This window comes from Pseudorca crassidens, chromosome 2, assembly GCF_039906515.1.
Source record: "Pseudorca crassidens isolate mPseCra1 chromosome 2, mPseCra1.hap1, whole genome shotgun sequence".
Taxonomy (NCBI): Eukaryota; Metazoa; Chordata; class Mammalia; order Artiodactyla; family Delphinidae; genus Pseudorca; species Pseudorca crassidens.
In genome coordinates this window covers 180,722,772-180,737,026 of record NC_090297.1, presented here as the reverse complement: position 1 = coordinate 180,737,026, position 14,255 = coordinate 180,722,772, and the positions used below count along the sequence as shown (strand labels likewise).

The window sequence follows — 14,255 nt, the reverse complement described above, 5'->3', positions numbered from 1 at the left end:
GCTTTCCGGTAACCCTCCACCCTCTTCCTCAAGGGCAAACCTCCCCCCACCTAGCACTCCTGCACTCCCAGCTGGGAGACTGTGTGGGTTTTTTGGTGGTTGTTGCTTTATCTCCTAAGTCACCATGGGTTACAGTCCTTAGTCTGTGTTCCTGAGATAAAAATGGCATCCAAATTCAATGCATGGAGTTTGGATGGGGCTGGTAGAGGAAAAGGATAAAGTGACCTTATGGGTGGGAACCCTGGGCTGAATCGATGCACAGCTGTGGCTTCCACATCCATACATATAATGGAAATAATGGGTTCTATGCCTGCACTTCCCCAATCCAGAAGTGTCAGAGGGGTTTCTCCCATTTAGGGTTTGCCACATGTATTGTCCCCTCCAGGCTGGTGCAATAGAAACAATGTAGAATCTGAGGAGGAGAAAGGAGTATCAGAGCTTTAGATGCTGGGGAATTGATAGAGGCTGTTTCTCTGTATAATATACCTGGTCTAATCCAATTACACCCCTCTGAAAACAGACACACACAAAGGCAGCTACTAATCTCTGTTGCAACTGACTGCACCTGATTCATGGCAACCTGCGACTCCCGGACATGACAGACCCGTTTTCGAATGGTCAACCTGGACTTCAGTGCAAATATGGAGAGGACCTTCAGGCCTTGTTGGTCAAACGTGAATGATATATTCAAGATCACGGCTGATTTGGTCTTGGCAGCATTTTGGTTTTACATGAAAATGTGGCAGCCATTCCTTTGGGGAAAAAAAAACTATTCCCCATTCAACTACCTTGAATATAACCACTTACTCAATGGGGCCCTCCATCCACAGAGATTAGGATCCTCTTATGCCTGGGCCTGATCAGACCAAGTTAAAGGCTGATGGTGTTCATGGGAAAGCATTGGTCATCCATGCCCCAACAACTCCAGAAAGCTGATTGAGATAAGGTCTGGTCAGCACAATGGCCTGAATGGAAAGCTGGTCCTCCTTGCCTTAGACAACAGTCCTATGGACCAGGCATTTTATGTTTTTACTAGTTCTTGGGCTACAGTTAATGATCTGCCACTTGGAAGACCACAGGCTGGCCGGTTAAAGATCCTCCTCTTCAGGGCCTTCAATTGTGGAAGCAAATTTCAAATGCCCATCGGACAGTCTGGTCCAGTCACACGGATCACCAGGGGAAGGGCCCATTGTCTGATGAGGCTAAATCAAGATGCCCATCAAGCCTGAACCACCCAGATCACTGCTATCACTGCCTGGATCCATTCTTGTACCAGACAAAACAATAGGTCAACCATCAGGGAAGACATGACTGTGATCTAGAAGGACCACTGTGTGCCAGGCTCTGACTCCTGCCACAGTTGGTCCAATAGTCCAGCAGTGAAGGAGGTCACATTCCACAGAGAAGCATTTTCCTGTCTCCTCTTAGAAAATCGACTAGTGGATCTCTGACTCTCCCTGGGGACTGCCATTGGCACCTTGTCACTAGAGATACATTTTCAGGTTATGTTGTTGCTGTTCCATTCTGATCAGCTGACTCTAGTTTTCAGCTTTCCAGGCCTTCTGCAATCTGACAGTAGCATTTTTTTTTCTTATAAAGGCCCCCAACAATGGATGGATAGTCAAGATAAACAAAGGACATTCCACACGCCTTTATTCTCTGATAAGGCTGCTGGCACCACTAAGAGGTGGCACAGACTTTTAAAAAATTTCATTGAAGTATATTTGATTTTTTTTCCTTACTCAAAAGCCTTATGTCTTCTGCCAGCATCCATGAAGCAGTAACATACTAAGTTATGAACTTGTAAGTAGGATAAAATCAAATCTCAGATCCAATAGATTTAGTGGATGGAATATGAGGTGGTTCTTCTCTGAGTGAAATTAGAAACCTGATGATAACTGAGGGTAACAAAGAGGGAGGAGGTAATGGAAGTTTGAAGAAAGAGAAAGTATAAAAAGGTCATCTTGGGAAGTAGACCTCGAAAAGAAGTGTTCTCTAAGGGCTAGGAGTCTCCTGGAAATTTGTGGTCATAAATATCAAGTGATATTCATCAGTTAAGTGTGTGAGTTGTGAGTTTTTCTCCAGCCGCACTCAAATTATCTGTAGGTGTGCAGAAGATGAAGTGTGAGGTTTAATCTTATGTGTACTTTTACCAGGTAAGTACAATGGAGAGAGACAGGATCTGGGGAGCTGAGGTTATACGCAAGGAAATAGTTGCAGTATTAGACTGAAGTCTTAGCTGAGACAGAGGGTGAGGCAATGAATAAAAAATTGGTTGGAACAACTGACTAGGTGCAATGAAAAAGTGTTGGCATGTAAGTGAACTGGAGAAATGGAGGTTATGGTCAGAGAATAGAACGATGGAAAATGAGGTTTTTAGTGAGTTATTGGTGACAATAAGGTCTACACTGTGACCACAGAAGTGGGTAGAAGTTGCCGGGTGGCAGTCAGAGTCATTTGGAAATAACGAGGTCAAATGACTGGGAAATAAGGTTTGCAGGGATATTCCATATGGGTGTCTCCAAGAATGATAAGAAAGTAAGATACTAAAATCTTCAATGACTAAAGTGAAGGTGTCAGGGGGTGGGAGGAGGATTGTAATGAGGAGGAGCAGTAGGTGCCATCGTATATGAAGACATATGCTTCCAAATGAGTTGGGGATTTGAATGAAGAGGGAGGAGCAGTTGCTTAGAGGTAGAAATAAAGTGAAAAGGACATTGAGTTGACTTTGGGGACCAGTTGAACATGGGATTTGGGAGAAGAATAAAAAACAACTGCCATTTGAGAGGGCTGCAGAAGAATAGTACCCTGAGAATATAGCTAGATTGTAGCTAAAGCACGTAGGTGAAAGAAATGTTTGAAAAAGAGGTTGAGGAGAGTGACAATTGAGTTTATAATCAATTTTGAGATCTTTAGCATAGAGTGGGACGTTCAGAAAAGGATGGGAAATCAGGTGAAATTAGGCAATGGCCAGAGCATTTTGGCATCAGAGACTAGGGCCTGATGGGCCGGAATGAAGAGACCTGGGGTGCTGGGACATCTGTGAGTGATGGAGGTAAGCTGACTGGTAAGTCACGGTGAGACCATTCCTGACGGACTTCAGAGGAAGTTACAGTCAGCTCTGATTTCAGCCTTTTCAAGAATAGCTGCTTGAGTGCTGACTAGGAAGAGGTGAAGAGGACCACTGCGGAAGGAGGGGTGGTTTTTACCAAGAGCAGGTATAACAAAACCTTTCATGGGAAAAAGAGATGCAACCCTTTAGTCAGAGATTTGGTTGATCTAAGGTTTTGGATGCTTTCCTGAGGCCTGGGACCTGAGCTGCTCAGGGCTGGAGTAAAGCTCCAGACAAATGTGTACGTGGAGGTGGTCAGGGAGGCGGATGGGGCGGGGGGAGAAGGGTGTTTCTGAAGAGTCTTCCGTGTTAATGTCAGAAGACAATGTTCTGAATAAACAATCCCAGCAGCGGACTTTGGTAAATGCCATAATCTTTGATTTGGTCAGCTGGCGGTCACTAATGTTGCTCTTTCTAAAGATTAGCATGCTTAAAGAAACTCTGGGGGATCTTGAACAGCAAGAAGCAGAATGGGGTTTCCAGATGGCCATCCTCACAAGCAGCAAACACGCAGCTGGCCTGGTTATATGCAGGCTTGCCGTGTGGGCTCCTGTAAGCACAATTCCTAGTATCTTCAACCCCTTCTCTGAACATCTGTTTCAAGTCCTTGTTCTAACAATCCCTGGCTATTACTAGAGAATGGTACTTCCCTTACAGGTCTAAGAAATGGTGGAGGCCCACATCTCTCACACAAAAACAGAATCCAAGTTGCAAGGACAGCGCCTGTGGCATGACGATGTGGATTATTGAGAATTTAATTATGAATTTCCTGGTGAAGGATTTGCAGTGGTTTTATTCTTTAGCTTTAGAAAACTGTTTTCTCTTTCAAATACACGTTGGCCAGAATCCTTGATGTGGAGAACTGACATCTGTCTGCTGATTATCCATTTGAGAGCTTTGCCTTAGCTTGTTTGATGGTAAGTCAACAAAATAATGCTAACCTAATAAAGCAGCCACAGCCCGTGAAGCCGCTGTTCCCTGTCTCCGTCCTGATGGTCTCACAGACATGTCCATCTCTGGATCTGATCTGCATTTGATCTTCCAAATCTTGACTGTTAAATTTCCCTATTGGATATAATATCTTTTTTGATAGTAGGTAGTAAGCATAATGAACATGATTTTCAAAATCAATCTATGTATAAGGAGGTGACACACCTTTCTTAATTGTTGTAGCTAAGAGAGCAGAATCAAAAGTAGTACAAGCAGGAATGTGCTCATATGTACTAAAAAGAGTTTCGTTTATAGATGTTAATATTCATCGTAAAAGCAAAGGTAAATGAATTGGATTAATCTATTGAAAATATTAATATTAATAAATGCCCTATTAAGTAAATAAGGATGGAAGCAAAGTTGGCTCTTCTAGGGTTACAGCTTTATATGTGTATCTAATATCTGTTCAAGTTATTTAAGATCTACACTCTCAAACTTGAAATTGTAAGTAAGGAAAAAAGTGCATCTCTAAGAACAGCGAGCCAAAAACAACAAATGAACAAATTCTATGGAAGATTTCTCTGTAGGCAGGAGATGCTGACTGCCCCATATGCTTGCTTCATTGCTTCACGAATACAGGAAGCTTTCAATGTCACATGTTCGGCCCTATGTGCCTATTTTAGTTGGATTTAGGTAGAATGACAGGATTTAACTTTTAAGGAAAAGTGAACACTTCATTTTTAACAACATTGTGCTTGAGGCAGATGAACCTGAGAACGAGAGATCCCATGAACAGTCACTTTGCCAGGTGGCACTCATCAGGGTGTTTACTGTTGAGAACCCCTCTATTTCTGCCTAAGGTTTGAAGCCAGGACATCACAGGATCCCCTGCTGCACCGCTCAGTTCTTCCCATGCACAGAGCAGATGGGTGAAGCAGAATAAAATCTCCACCTCAGAGGCAACAAGGAAGCACTCCAGAGACCAGCAATGGTGTTGCTCTTTGCTGGAGTAAATGCTAATTGGAGTTGGTGAGTGAAAGTTAGAGCTGAAAATTGGACTTGGCTTACGAGCAGTTGGGAAACTTGTTAAAGGTATTATCACTATCACATTTTGATAAACAGAAACAAAATGTTCACATTAAAAACATGAGTCAATTGTTTCCAATTTAACTTGGTTAGAACACGATGCTTCAAGGGTAAGCACACAGGTCATGAGATCCTTTCTTAATTTTTAGAAGCAACATGATCATTTGTATTAAAAAACTACCAAGTCATTTGGATTCTCATAATTTCCACTAAATTCTATCTGGCAAAAATAGCAATAGGTCCTCTTTCCTGATTTCTCTGACTGTACCTTTTTATGGCTTCACTGTGACAGTTATCATACCGTCTTGTATTCTTGTGCATCTTTTTCCTCCCGCTCTTTCACTTTCCTTTGGGAAGAGACCATGTATTTTCATCATTATATCCCTAGAACTGAGTCCAGTACCCCAAAGTGAAAAGTTAAAACATGATAGAAAGAAGCAGCCAACATTCCTTCTAGTAGCGGTCAAGGATGGTCATACAAAATAAAGATAATTTACAGCTTTGGACTGGACTGCACAGTGTTTTTCAACTACAGGCCTTCTCCAATTATAGAATTATTTAGTTTGCCATTAAAATTATGTGAATATGTGGGTTTTAAGTAAATGCACAGACTTTAAATCAAGTGTTTATGCGCCATTCTCATTTCAAGCTGAGCATTGCAGCTATAGGCACAAACTGGCTATGGCAGTATGTAAGGATATTTTGCCAAAGAATATTTTTTAATGATTTTGAGATTATTAGAGAAGAGTAACCATTATTGCATCTAGGCTCATGAGTTTCCAAGTTTCAGTTCTGATCATTAAAATACCTAAATGGATCTTCAGACTTTTCTCAATCATCTTATCAAATAATACTTCTGGTTTCTGTGGGCTCAACTTGCCTTACCTGTTGAAAGTCCCAGAAGAAACCCTGGTAAAAGCTGGTCCCCCTTCAGAGGGGCTTGGTTTCTCTCATTAGGATTCTCTGCCCCCTTTTACCCATGTTTTCACTATTTCCCATTTTCCATGGCTTTAAGCTCTCTTTATTTCTCTCTCTCTCTGAGTACTGTCTTCAGGGACCCTCAGTTAATTTCTACTCTGGTATATTTCACTTTTACATTATAAAAAAGCTAAAAAATTGCATTCAATATCCAACCAAAACCATTTTTAATTTGGAACATAACTGTACATGTAGTAAAGAGCAACAAATACATCCTTAATTATAATTAAAAAAATGGAAATGTTTGTAGCTATATTTAACAACTCTAATGGTTTCTTTGAATGGAGCTCTGTCATTAAATGTATTATTCACAATTATATTTTTCATCATGATGGAAATTTATTTTAATATAACAAGTGATAGAACTGCACATATGTATAGCTTGCAAAAAAGTAAACTGTGTCATTTATATCCTCAGCAGAGATCAGTGAGAGCCCTGGTGGCACCAGATATACCAAGCAGACTAAACTAACACTGCCACAATTCTGAAATCTACCTGATTATTGGACCTATATAGCCCACAAAAGTGGGCTATGACCTGTTTGCCCAAAATAAAAAGGTGACTGCCCACTAAAATTTTAAAAATTCAAATAAGACTAACAGTTTCCTAGCATAATATCCAAAATGTCCTGGATACGACTGAAAAGTCACCCATCATACCAAGAATCAGGAAAACCACAACTTGAGTGAGAAAAGAAAATGAACTGATGTCATCAACTCAACCTGAGCGGGATCAGATTTTAGAATTATCTGACAAAGATTTAAAGTAACCATCATAAAATGATTTAATAAGCAATTACAAATTCTCTTGAGATAAAAAGGAAAGGTAGATAAAAGGAAAAATAGAAATGAAAGGAAAAATAGAAATTATCAGCAAGGAATTAGATGCTACAAAAAATGGAAATTATAAAACTGGAAAATAAAATAGGAGAAATAATCAATTCTCTGGATGGGTACAATAGTAGAGAGGAGATGAAAGAGAAAGAGAATAAAATTAGTGAATTTGAAGACAGATCAATAGAATTTACCCGTTCTAAACAAAGGAGAGAAAAACAAATGAACAGAACCTCAGGAATCTGTGGGAAAATAGCAAAAGACACAAAACTTATATTATCAGAGTTGCAGGAGAAGAAAAAGAGTAGGGCTGAAAGAGCATTCAAAGAAAAACTTGGCTAAAGAGATCCTAAATTTGGCAAAAGACATAAATCCACAGATTTGAAAAGCTGAGTGAATTCCAAATAGGAAAAACCCAAATAAATTGACACCGAGACACATCATAAATAAAATTCCGAAAACTAAAGACAGAGTTGAAGGTGTTATCACTACCACACTTTTTCTCTACAAGTAGCCAGAGAAAAGCTGCCAATTTCAATGATAGCAGATTTCTCATTTGAAACCATGGAGTGCAGAAGGAAGTGATGTAGAATTTTTCAAATGCTGAAAGAAAAGAATTGTCAACCATGAATTCTATATTCAACAAACTACACTTCAGGAACAAATGGGCAATAAAGACTTTCTCAGATAAAGGAAAACCAAAAGAATTGTCACTAGCACATCTATTCTTTTTTTTTTTTTAAGATTTTTTTTTTTGATGCAGACTATTTTTAAAGTCTTTATTGAATTTGTTACAAAGTTGCTTCTGCTGTATATCTTGGTTTTTTGGCCCTGAGGCATGTGGGATCTTAGCTCCCAACCAGGGATTGAAACTGCACCCCCTGCATTGGAAGGTGAAGTCTTAACCATTGGTTTGCCAGGGAAGTCCCAGCATACCTACTCTTAAAGAAAGGTTAAAGGAAGTTCTTTAAACAGAATGTAAACAGTAGAATAAGAATCTTGAGGCAAAAGGCAGAAAGGAAGAACAATGGAGAGGGCAGGTAAATATAATAGAACACTCTTCTCTGCATGAGTTTTCTAAATCATATGTAATGATTAAAATAGGAATTATAATACCATCTTATCCTCAAAACAATGATATTTTAAAGTGGGGAAGACAAAGGGACCTAAGTGGAAATAAAGTTTTCCTCCACTTCACCCAAAATTGTAACATGTTAATACCAATAGGCTATGATAAATTACATGTGTATATTGTAATACCCAGAACAACCACTATGAAAACTACACAATACAGCTGAAAATACTATAAATAAATCAAGATGAAATCCTAAAAAAATGATCAAGTAACCCACAGAAAGATAAGAAAAGAGAAACAAAGAAATCAAACAGAAAACATAATAAAATGGCAGAGTTCATCCCTAATAAATCAATAATTACTTCAAGGTAAATGGTCTAAATATATCAATTAAAAGGCAGAGATTGACAGCATAATTTTGAAAAAGCATGACCCAATAATATGCTTTTTAATATGCCATTTAGAAGCAACTCACTTCAAGTTCAATAAGTAAGTTGAAAGTATAAGGATGGAAAAAGGCATACCATGCAAATGTTAATTTTTTTTAAAAGGCAGGAACATGATTATTTATGTAGAAAATATGAGAGAATTGACAAAAAATCTCCTGGAACTAATAAATGATTATAGCAAGGTTGCAGAGTACAAGGTTAGTATAATATACAAAAGTCAATTGCTTTTCTACATAACAGCAATGAACAAGTAGAATTTGAAATTAACAACACAACACCATTTACATTGGCACCCCCAAAATGAAATACTTAGGTATAAATCTAACAAAATATGTATAAGATTGATATGAGTAGAAGTACAAAGCCCTGGTGAAAGATATCAAAGAACTAAATAAATGGAGAGATATCCCACGTTCATGGATAGGAAGACTCAATATTGTCAAGGTGTCAGTTTTTCCCAATGAGATCTCAACCAAAATCCCAGCAAGTTGTTACATAGATATCAACAAACTGATCCTAAAGTTTATATGGAGAGGCAAAAGGCCCAGAATAGCCAACACAATATTGAAGGAGAACACAGTTGGAGGACTGACACTACCCAACTTCAAGACTTCAAGACAGTAATCAAGACAGTGTGGTACAGGCAAAAGAACAGACAAATAGATAAATAGAACAGAATAGAGAACCCAGAAACAGATTCATGTAAATATAGACAACTGATCATTGACAAAGGAGCAGAGGCAATTCAATGGAACAAAGACAGTCTTTTCAATAAACGGTGGTGGCCACAAGCAGAAAAATGAAACTAGAAACAGACCTTACTCCCTTCACAAAAATTAACACAAAAGGGGTCACAGACCTAAATACAAAAAGAAACACCTACAAAACACCTAGAAGATAACATGGGAGAAAACCTCTTGATAGGTAACCTTGGGTAAGTTGACTTTTTAGATACAGCACTGAAGGCATGATCCATGAAAGGAATAATTGATAAACATCACTAAAATTTAAAACTTCTGCTTTGCCAAAGAAAATGTCAAAAGAATGAGAAGACAAAGTGGATAACTCTTCATGAAGCCCATTTTCTTTTTATTTTAGGTACACCACAAAACTAGATTTCCCAGTCTCTGCTGCAGTTAAATGTGGTCCTAAAACTAAATTTGACCAATGGTATGTGAGTAGAAGACATAGTCACCACTTTTAGGGCCATAAAAAACTTTCTAGATGCCACACTCCATTGTCTTTCCTTCACCAGTTGCTTGTTGCAATAGAGCATGGTAAACTTGGAAACCACGTTTTGAAGATGGAAAAAAAAGAGAGGAACCTGTGACCCTGAATCACTATTTGAAGGACAATTGATTATGAGAACCCATTTTTGGAATTCACACGAGTGGAAAATAAGCAATTTCATTAAGCCATACTTGGGGCAGCCCAGGACTTCTTAACTCATATAGTCATTCTTGGCTGCTCTTCAGAAATTAAGGCCAACACACTTCCCTGGAACATTTCACTGCCTCTCCTGTTTGGATCTGCAGATTCTTTGGTCAACCATATTCTTTTATCTGATAAGGCAACGTTAGCAATGGCCTCTGACTTTGATAGAATCTCTTCTTTATAACCCTAAACCCAATAAAAAATTTTAGAACTCCCTTATCTTGTTCCAAGAGGGATTTAAAGTAGCTGACAAAAATACTTACACTATACCAGGATCAAACAATTCAGAAAAAATAAGAAAAAAAAAAGGCAAATGTAAGAAACAGAAACAGGAAATTTAAGTAATCTCAGAGGTAGGGTAAATACAGAAATATATTCCAGAAAAACATATATGCTTGTAGAACCCACTTTTACCTATAAGATTTCTGGTATCTTACATTGTTGGGAAATGTGATGTACTACAAGATTTATTTCATGCTTTTTTTCATTTATCAAGATTTGTTTGCACACATTTACTAAGGGAAAAAGCATGCAAGCTAGAAGCTATTCAGGAAAAACAATACTTATACTGATGTTGACACTAGAGAGGCTTTTCCCCTGTGTGTTTTTCGTAGAGGGGACAGTGAATAAGGAAATCTTCTACAGCAACCTTACAGCAAACACTGCCATCAAATAAATAGATCCCCTCCCCCATTTTTCTTATTCCTTATTTTCTTTTCTCAGAAATCCCCGATAGCAGCTGAAATATTTTCCTCAGATATCACTGGATCTATTGAGAAAAGAATAAGATAGAAATCTAGGTTGTAATTAGTTTTCTCAGTGGTATCCATGCAATTGCAGGTAAGTTGCTACTCATTACCAAATACGGGACTGTCTCCAAACTTCTGAAAATTTTCAGAAATGGGAGCAGACACAAACACAACTGTTCATTGGAAAACAAACGTGCACATTTCCTCTGCGTTTTAGAGTAAGAATGCTGTAGAACAAGTTAGAGTCATTTAAACTTGATATAGGGAAAAACTTTAGCTATAGAATAGTTGATTACTTGAGACTAGATAATTTTTCTGTGTAAATATAAGTACGTTAACTTATTTAAGCAAATTTGAATAACATAAAATGTAACATCATTATAAAATATAATGACATAAAAATTCCAACATTTTCTGTTTATAAGGTGAAGAATTTGAGTCAGCTTCTAATTCCCAGGATAATGTATACAGGTATTTCCCCTTTCGTACACCTCTTCTATCCCTATTTTTAACATTTTCCTCATGATCTGAGGAATTAGGATATGTGACATGAGGTATTTTTCAGGCCCACAAGGGGGACCCTTTGCACCACAGCAACAGAGGTTATATGGCACAGATCTCACTGCTCATCCACAATTTGGTTGAATGCGTGATCTGCCATCGAACGCTAGAAACTCAAGGCATCTCCCCAGCCCTGGGCCTCACCTGTGAGTCCAGGTGGACAGATGCAGATGTAACCTGAGGCTTCGGGGTGGCCGGATAGAGACAGCAGCTGGGCAAGACGCCCATGCCCTTCCCCTGAAGACAGCTCCACGCATTCCCCATCAGACTGGCAGGGGCTACTACTGCATTCATCGATGTCGGTCTCACACTGGGCCCCCGTGTATCCTGCAGGATAAACGTTCAGAGAAGCTGCTGAGTCAAAGCCCCTCAACCATAGAGTATGTGCCTGACCGGAGGCTGGCCACTGTGCTGGCACCAGTTAACAAGGTGCTGGCCCTCCCTCAAGGAGCTGGCAAGGGATCTGGTAAGGGAGGCTTCCACGAACATGAGTAATAGTAACAATGGAGTCACTCCTATAATATCGATCAATGCTTTTAATAAAGATTGGATGAACAAGGAACTTCTGGATAACCTTGATCTAACCTGGACATTTTAACTAGACTCCAATTCCTCAAATATTCCAATTGTTTGAATGTTAAGCAAGGAAAAAAAATGATATATTTTTCCAGAGAATAGCTGTAAAGTCAGCAGGATCTACATAGCCAACCCTAAATTCTTCTCTTAAAACTCAAAGTAAAGGTAAATGGTTGCTTCTTAACACTCAGTGAGACAATAAAATAGTGATTTGTATTTGAATGGATTTAGCTGGGTCATTTTGTTAGGGACAAGAATAAAAACAATAAAACATGAATGATTTAGTACTTTATAAAACATTTTAATATTAAATATAAAAAAAGTCCCTATCAGAACTATTCCTCTGGTTTTACATACATATGCCCTGTTAAAACTATATATGTATATATTTATTGTGTGTGTGTTAACATAACTGGAATTGTACTGCACGCATACTTCTGCAACTTGCTTTTTGAACTCCCTTGCACGGTCTATCCACGTTAAATTTACAATCCAGAGTTGTAAAAGTTATAAATCAAATCATGGTATTTCTTTACTTTAAAACCATTCAATGGCTTCCCTCTTCACACAGAATAAAATTTAAAATCCTTAAGCTGACCGGCCCTTTATTATCTGGCCCTAATCCCATCTCTGCATTCCTGTCCCTAGAATGTTTTCTACCCCAGGGCCTTCATAACATTGTTCCCTCTCCAGAAAACCCTTCTCCAAGACTGTGCTTGGATAACTCTAAGCTTTCAGGCTCCATCTCTTATTACGTTCTCTTTTCCTCATGGTCAGATCTAAGTAAGATCCTTTTTTCTCTCATATACCCAATTCTTTCCTTCCATTGTCTTACAATGATTGATATTATGTACTTACTTTTATAGTTATCTTTTAAAATTTATTTACATATATAGCTTTCATTTGTTGATGTATTTGATAGCTTTCTCCCTCAACAGACTGTAAGCTTCACAAAAGCAGGGACTGTTTTTTTATTCTCCACTCCAGGACAGAGCAACACCTGAGTAGTAGGCCTTCAATCAATGTCTGAATGAGATTCAGATAGTTCTAATCAACAATTTAGATGATAATCCTAGCTTAGCAGATAAACTAGAGAATTGATGAACTCGTAATAAGCAAATAATGAGAATATGATGTAATCGCTTATTTTGTAATTTTAATAAAAACCTGAATGGGGACCTATGTCAGATCGTAAGCACAACATAAATTCTGTTGCTCAACAATATAATACTTTTGTCACATTTGACCCCTGGGGTCTTTGTCATCGGTCTGAAGAAGAAACTTAAGAGTCAAAAAGGAAACTAAAAGCACATGTCAGATCAAGGTCCCACAATCCTTGGTAGTGACCCTCCCCCAGAACCCTCAGTCTTTTATGCCTGAATGTCTACTTTTTAAGTGCTTCTATTTCATACTTACGGATCTACAAATATTCACTAAATAATGGTTGTCACAAAGCCATTATAAAAACTTGTGCTATAGTCGATTTACTAACGAAAGTTCTGACTATTTTCAATTTTCTTCTCATTCTAAGTTTGAAGACTCACACACAGGCCAGGTTAGGAAGTAATTTAGAACCTTCATAAGTCCTTTCTGGCTTTCCGGCTCATGCATTGTCTTATTCTTATCCTGAACATTAGGAAGGTTCTGATTTATAGTCTTACCAGTCCTGTCCCCACCACTGGGGCCCTGTGGGGCTGTGCTGTACCCTTTAACCATGTATATAAATAGATTCCTGCAATCAAGGCTACATTGAATAGATTTAACAAGTTTTCCTGTAAAACTCTGTACAAAGAAACAATATGATGCTGAGTCAAGACCCCAGGGTTCTTAAATTATGTTTTTTTTAAAAAAACAAACCCAATCTTTTCTGGGTAACAGGAAAACTTTCAAGATAGGCATTTAAAGTGACTAACCCTTCTTGTAATTAATTACTCTTGAAATGAGGACCCTGGGCAATTCCAGCAGTGGATTCTTGCCATCGTGCTCAGTGGCAGTGGTCTCGTGATCCAAAGGAATGGTCTCCTTTTCTTAGATATGGAGTAGCTTGTAGCATTAAATCTTCTCTTTCTATATAACTGTGAGAATTGGGTACAAAGACATTCTGAGTTTTCTCTTTAGGCAAAATCACCGTCCATCCAGCGACCCAAGAAACTCAGAAGTAGAACTGTCCTAAATCGGTGTCCCTTTCTCAATCCCCACATCATCTCTACCTCCTAAAGTGCTCTCATGGCCATCAATCCCCTCATCTCCACCCTCACCACTATGGTCTTTGTTCCGGCCATTTGGCTTATCTCTTATTTAAACTATTGCAGAACTCACACCAGATTCCCTGCCGTTAGCCTTATCTCTCTCAATCACCTTCCACTAAAGTGCCAGAGAGCTCTTTTTAAATTAACAGGTCAGATTCTGTCACTTCTCTGCCCTGTAGTTTGCAGGGCACACAAACAGCATTATGACCCAGCTTCAGTCAC

The 14,255-nt window shown here is 38.7% G+C and overlaps 1 protein-coding gene across 7 annotated transcripts in view; it reads right to left on the bottom strand.

The window, feature by feature from the left end:
* CRB1 (crumbs cell polarity complex component 1) overlaps positions 1 to 14,255 on the bottom strand; it is a 267,978-nt gene that overhangs the window by 103,628 nt on the left and 150,095 nt on the right. For 6 of the 7 annotated variants that reach the window (XM_067729821.1, XM_067729815.1, XM_067729818.1 and 3 more), the window contains one exon: positions 11,353 to 11,535. The exons of the other annotated variant lie outside the window; for it this stretch is intronic. In XM_067729821.1, the coding sequence (XP_067585922.1) occupies positions 11,353 to 11,535 (183 nt within the window). The remainder of the gene's footprint in view (positions 1 to 11,352; positions 11,536 to 14,255) is intronic. 7 annotated transcript variants of the gene reach the window in all.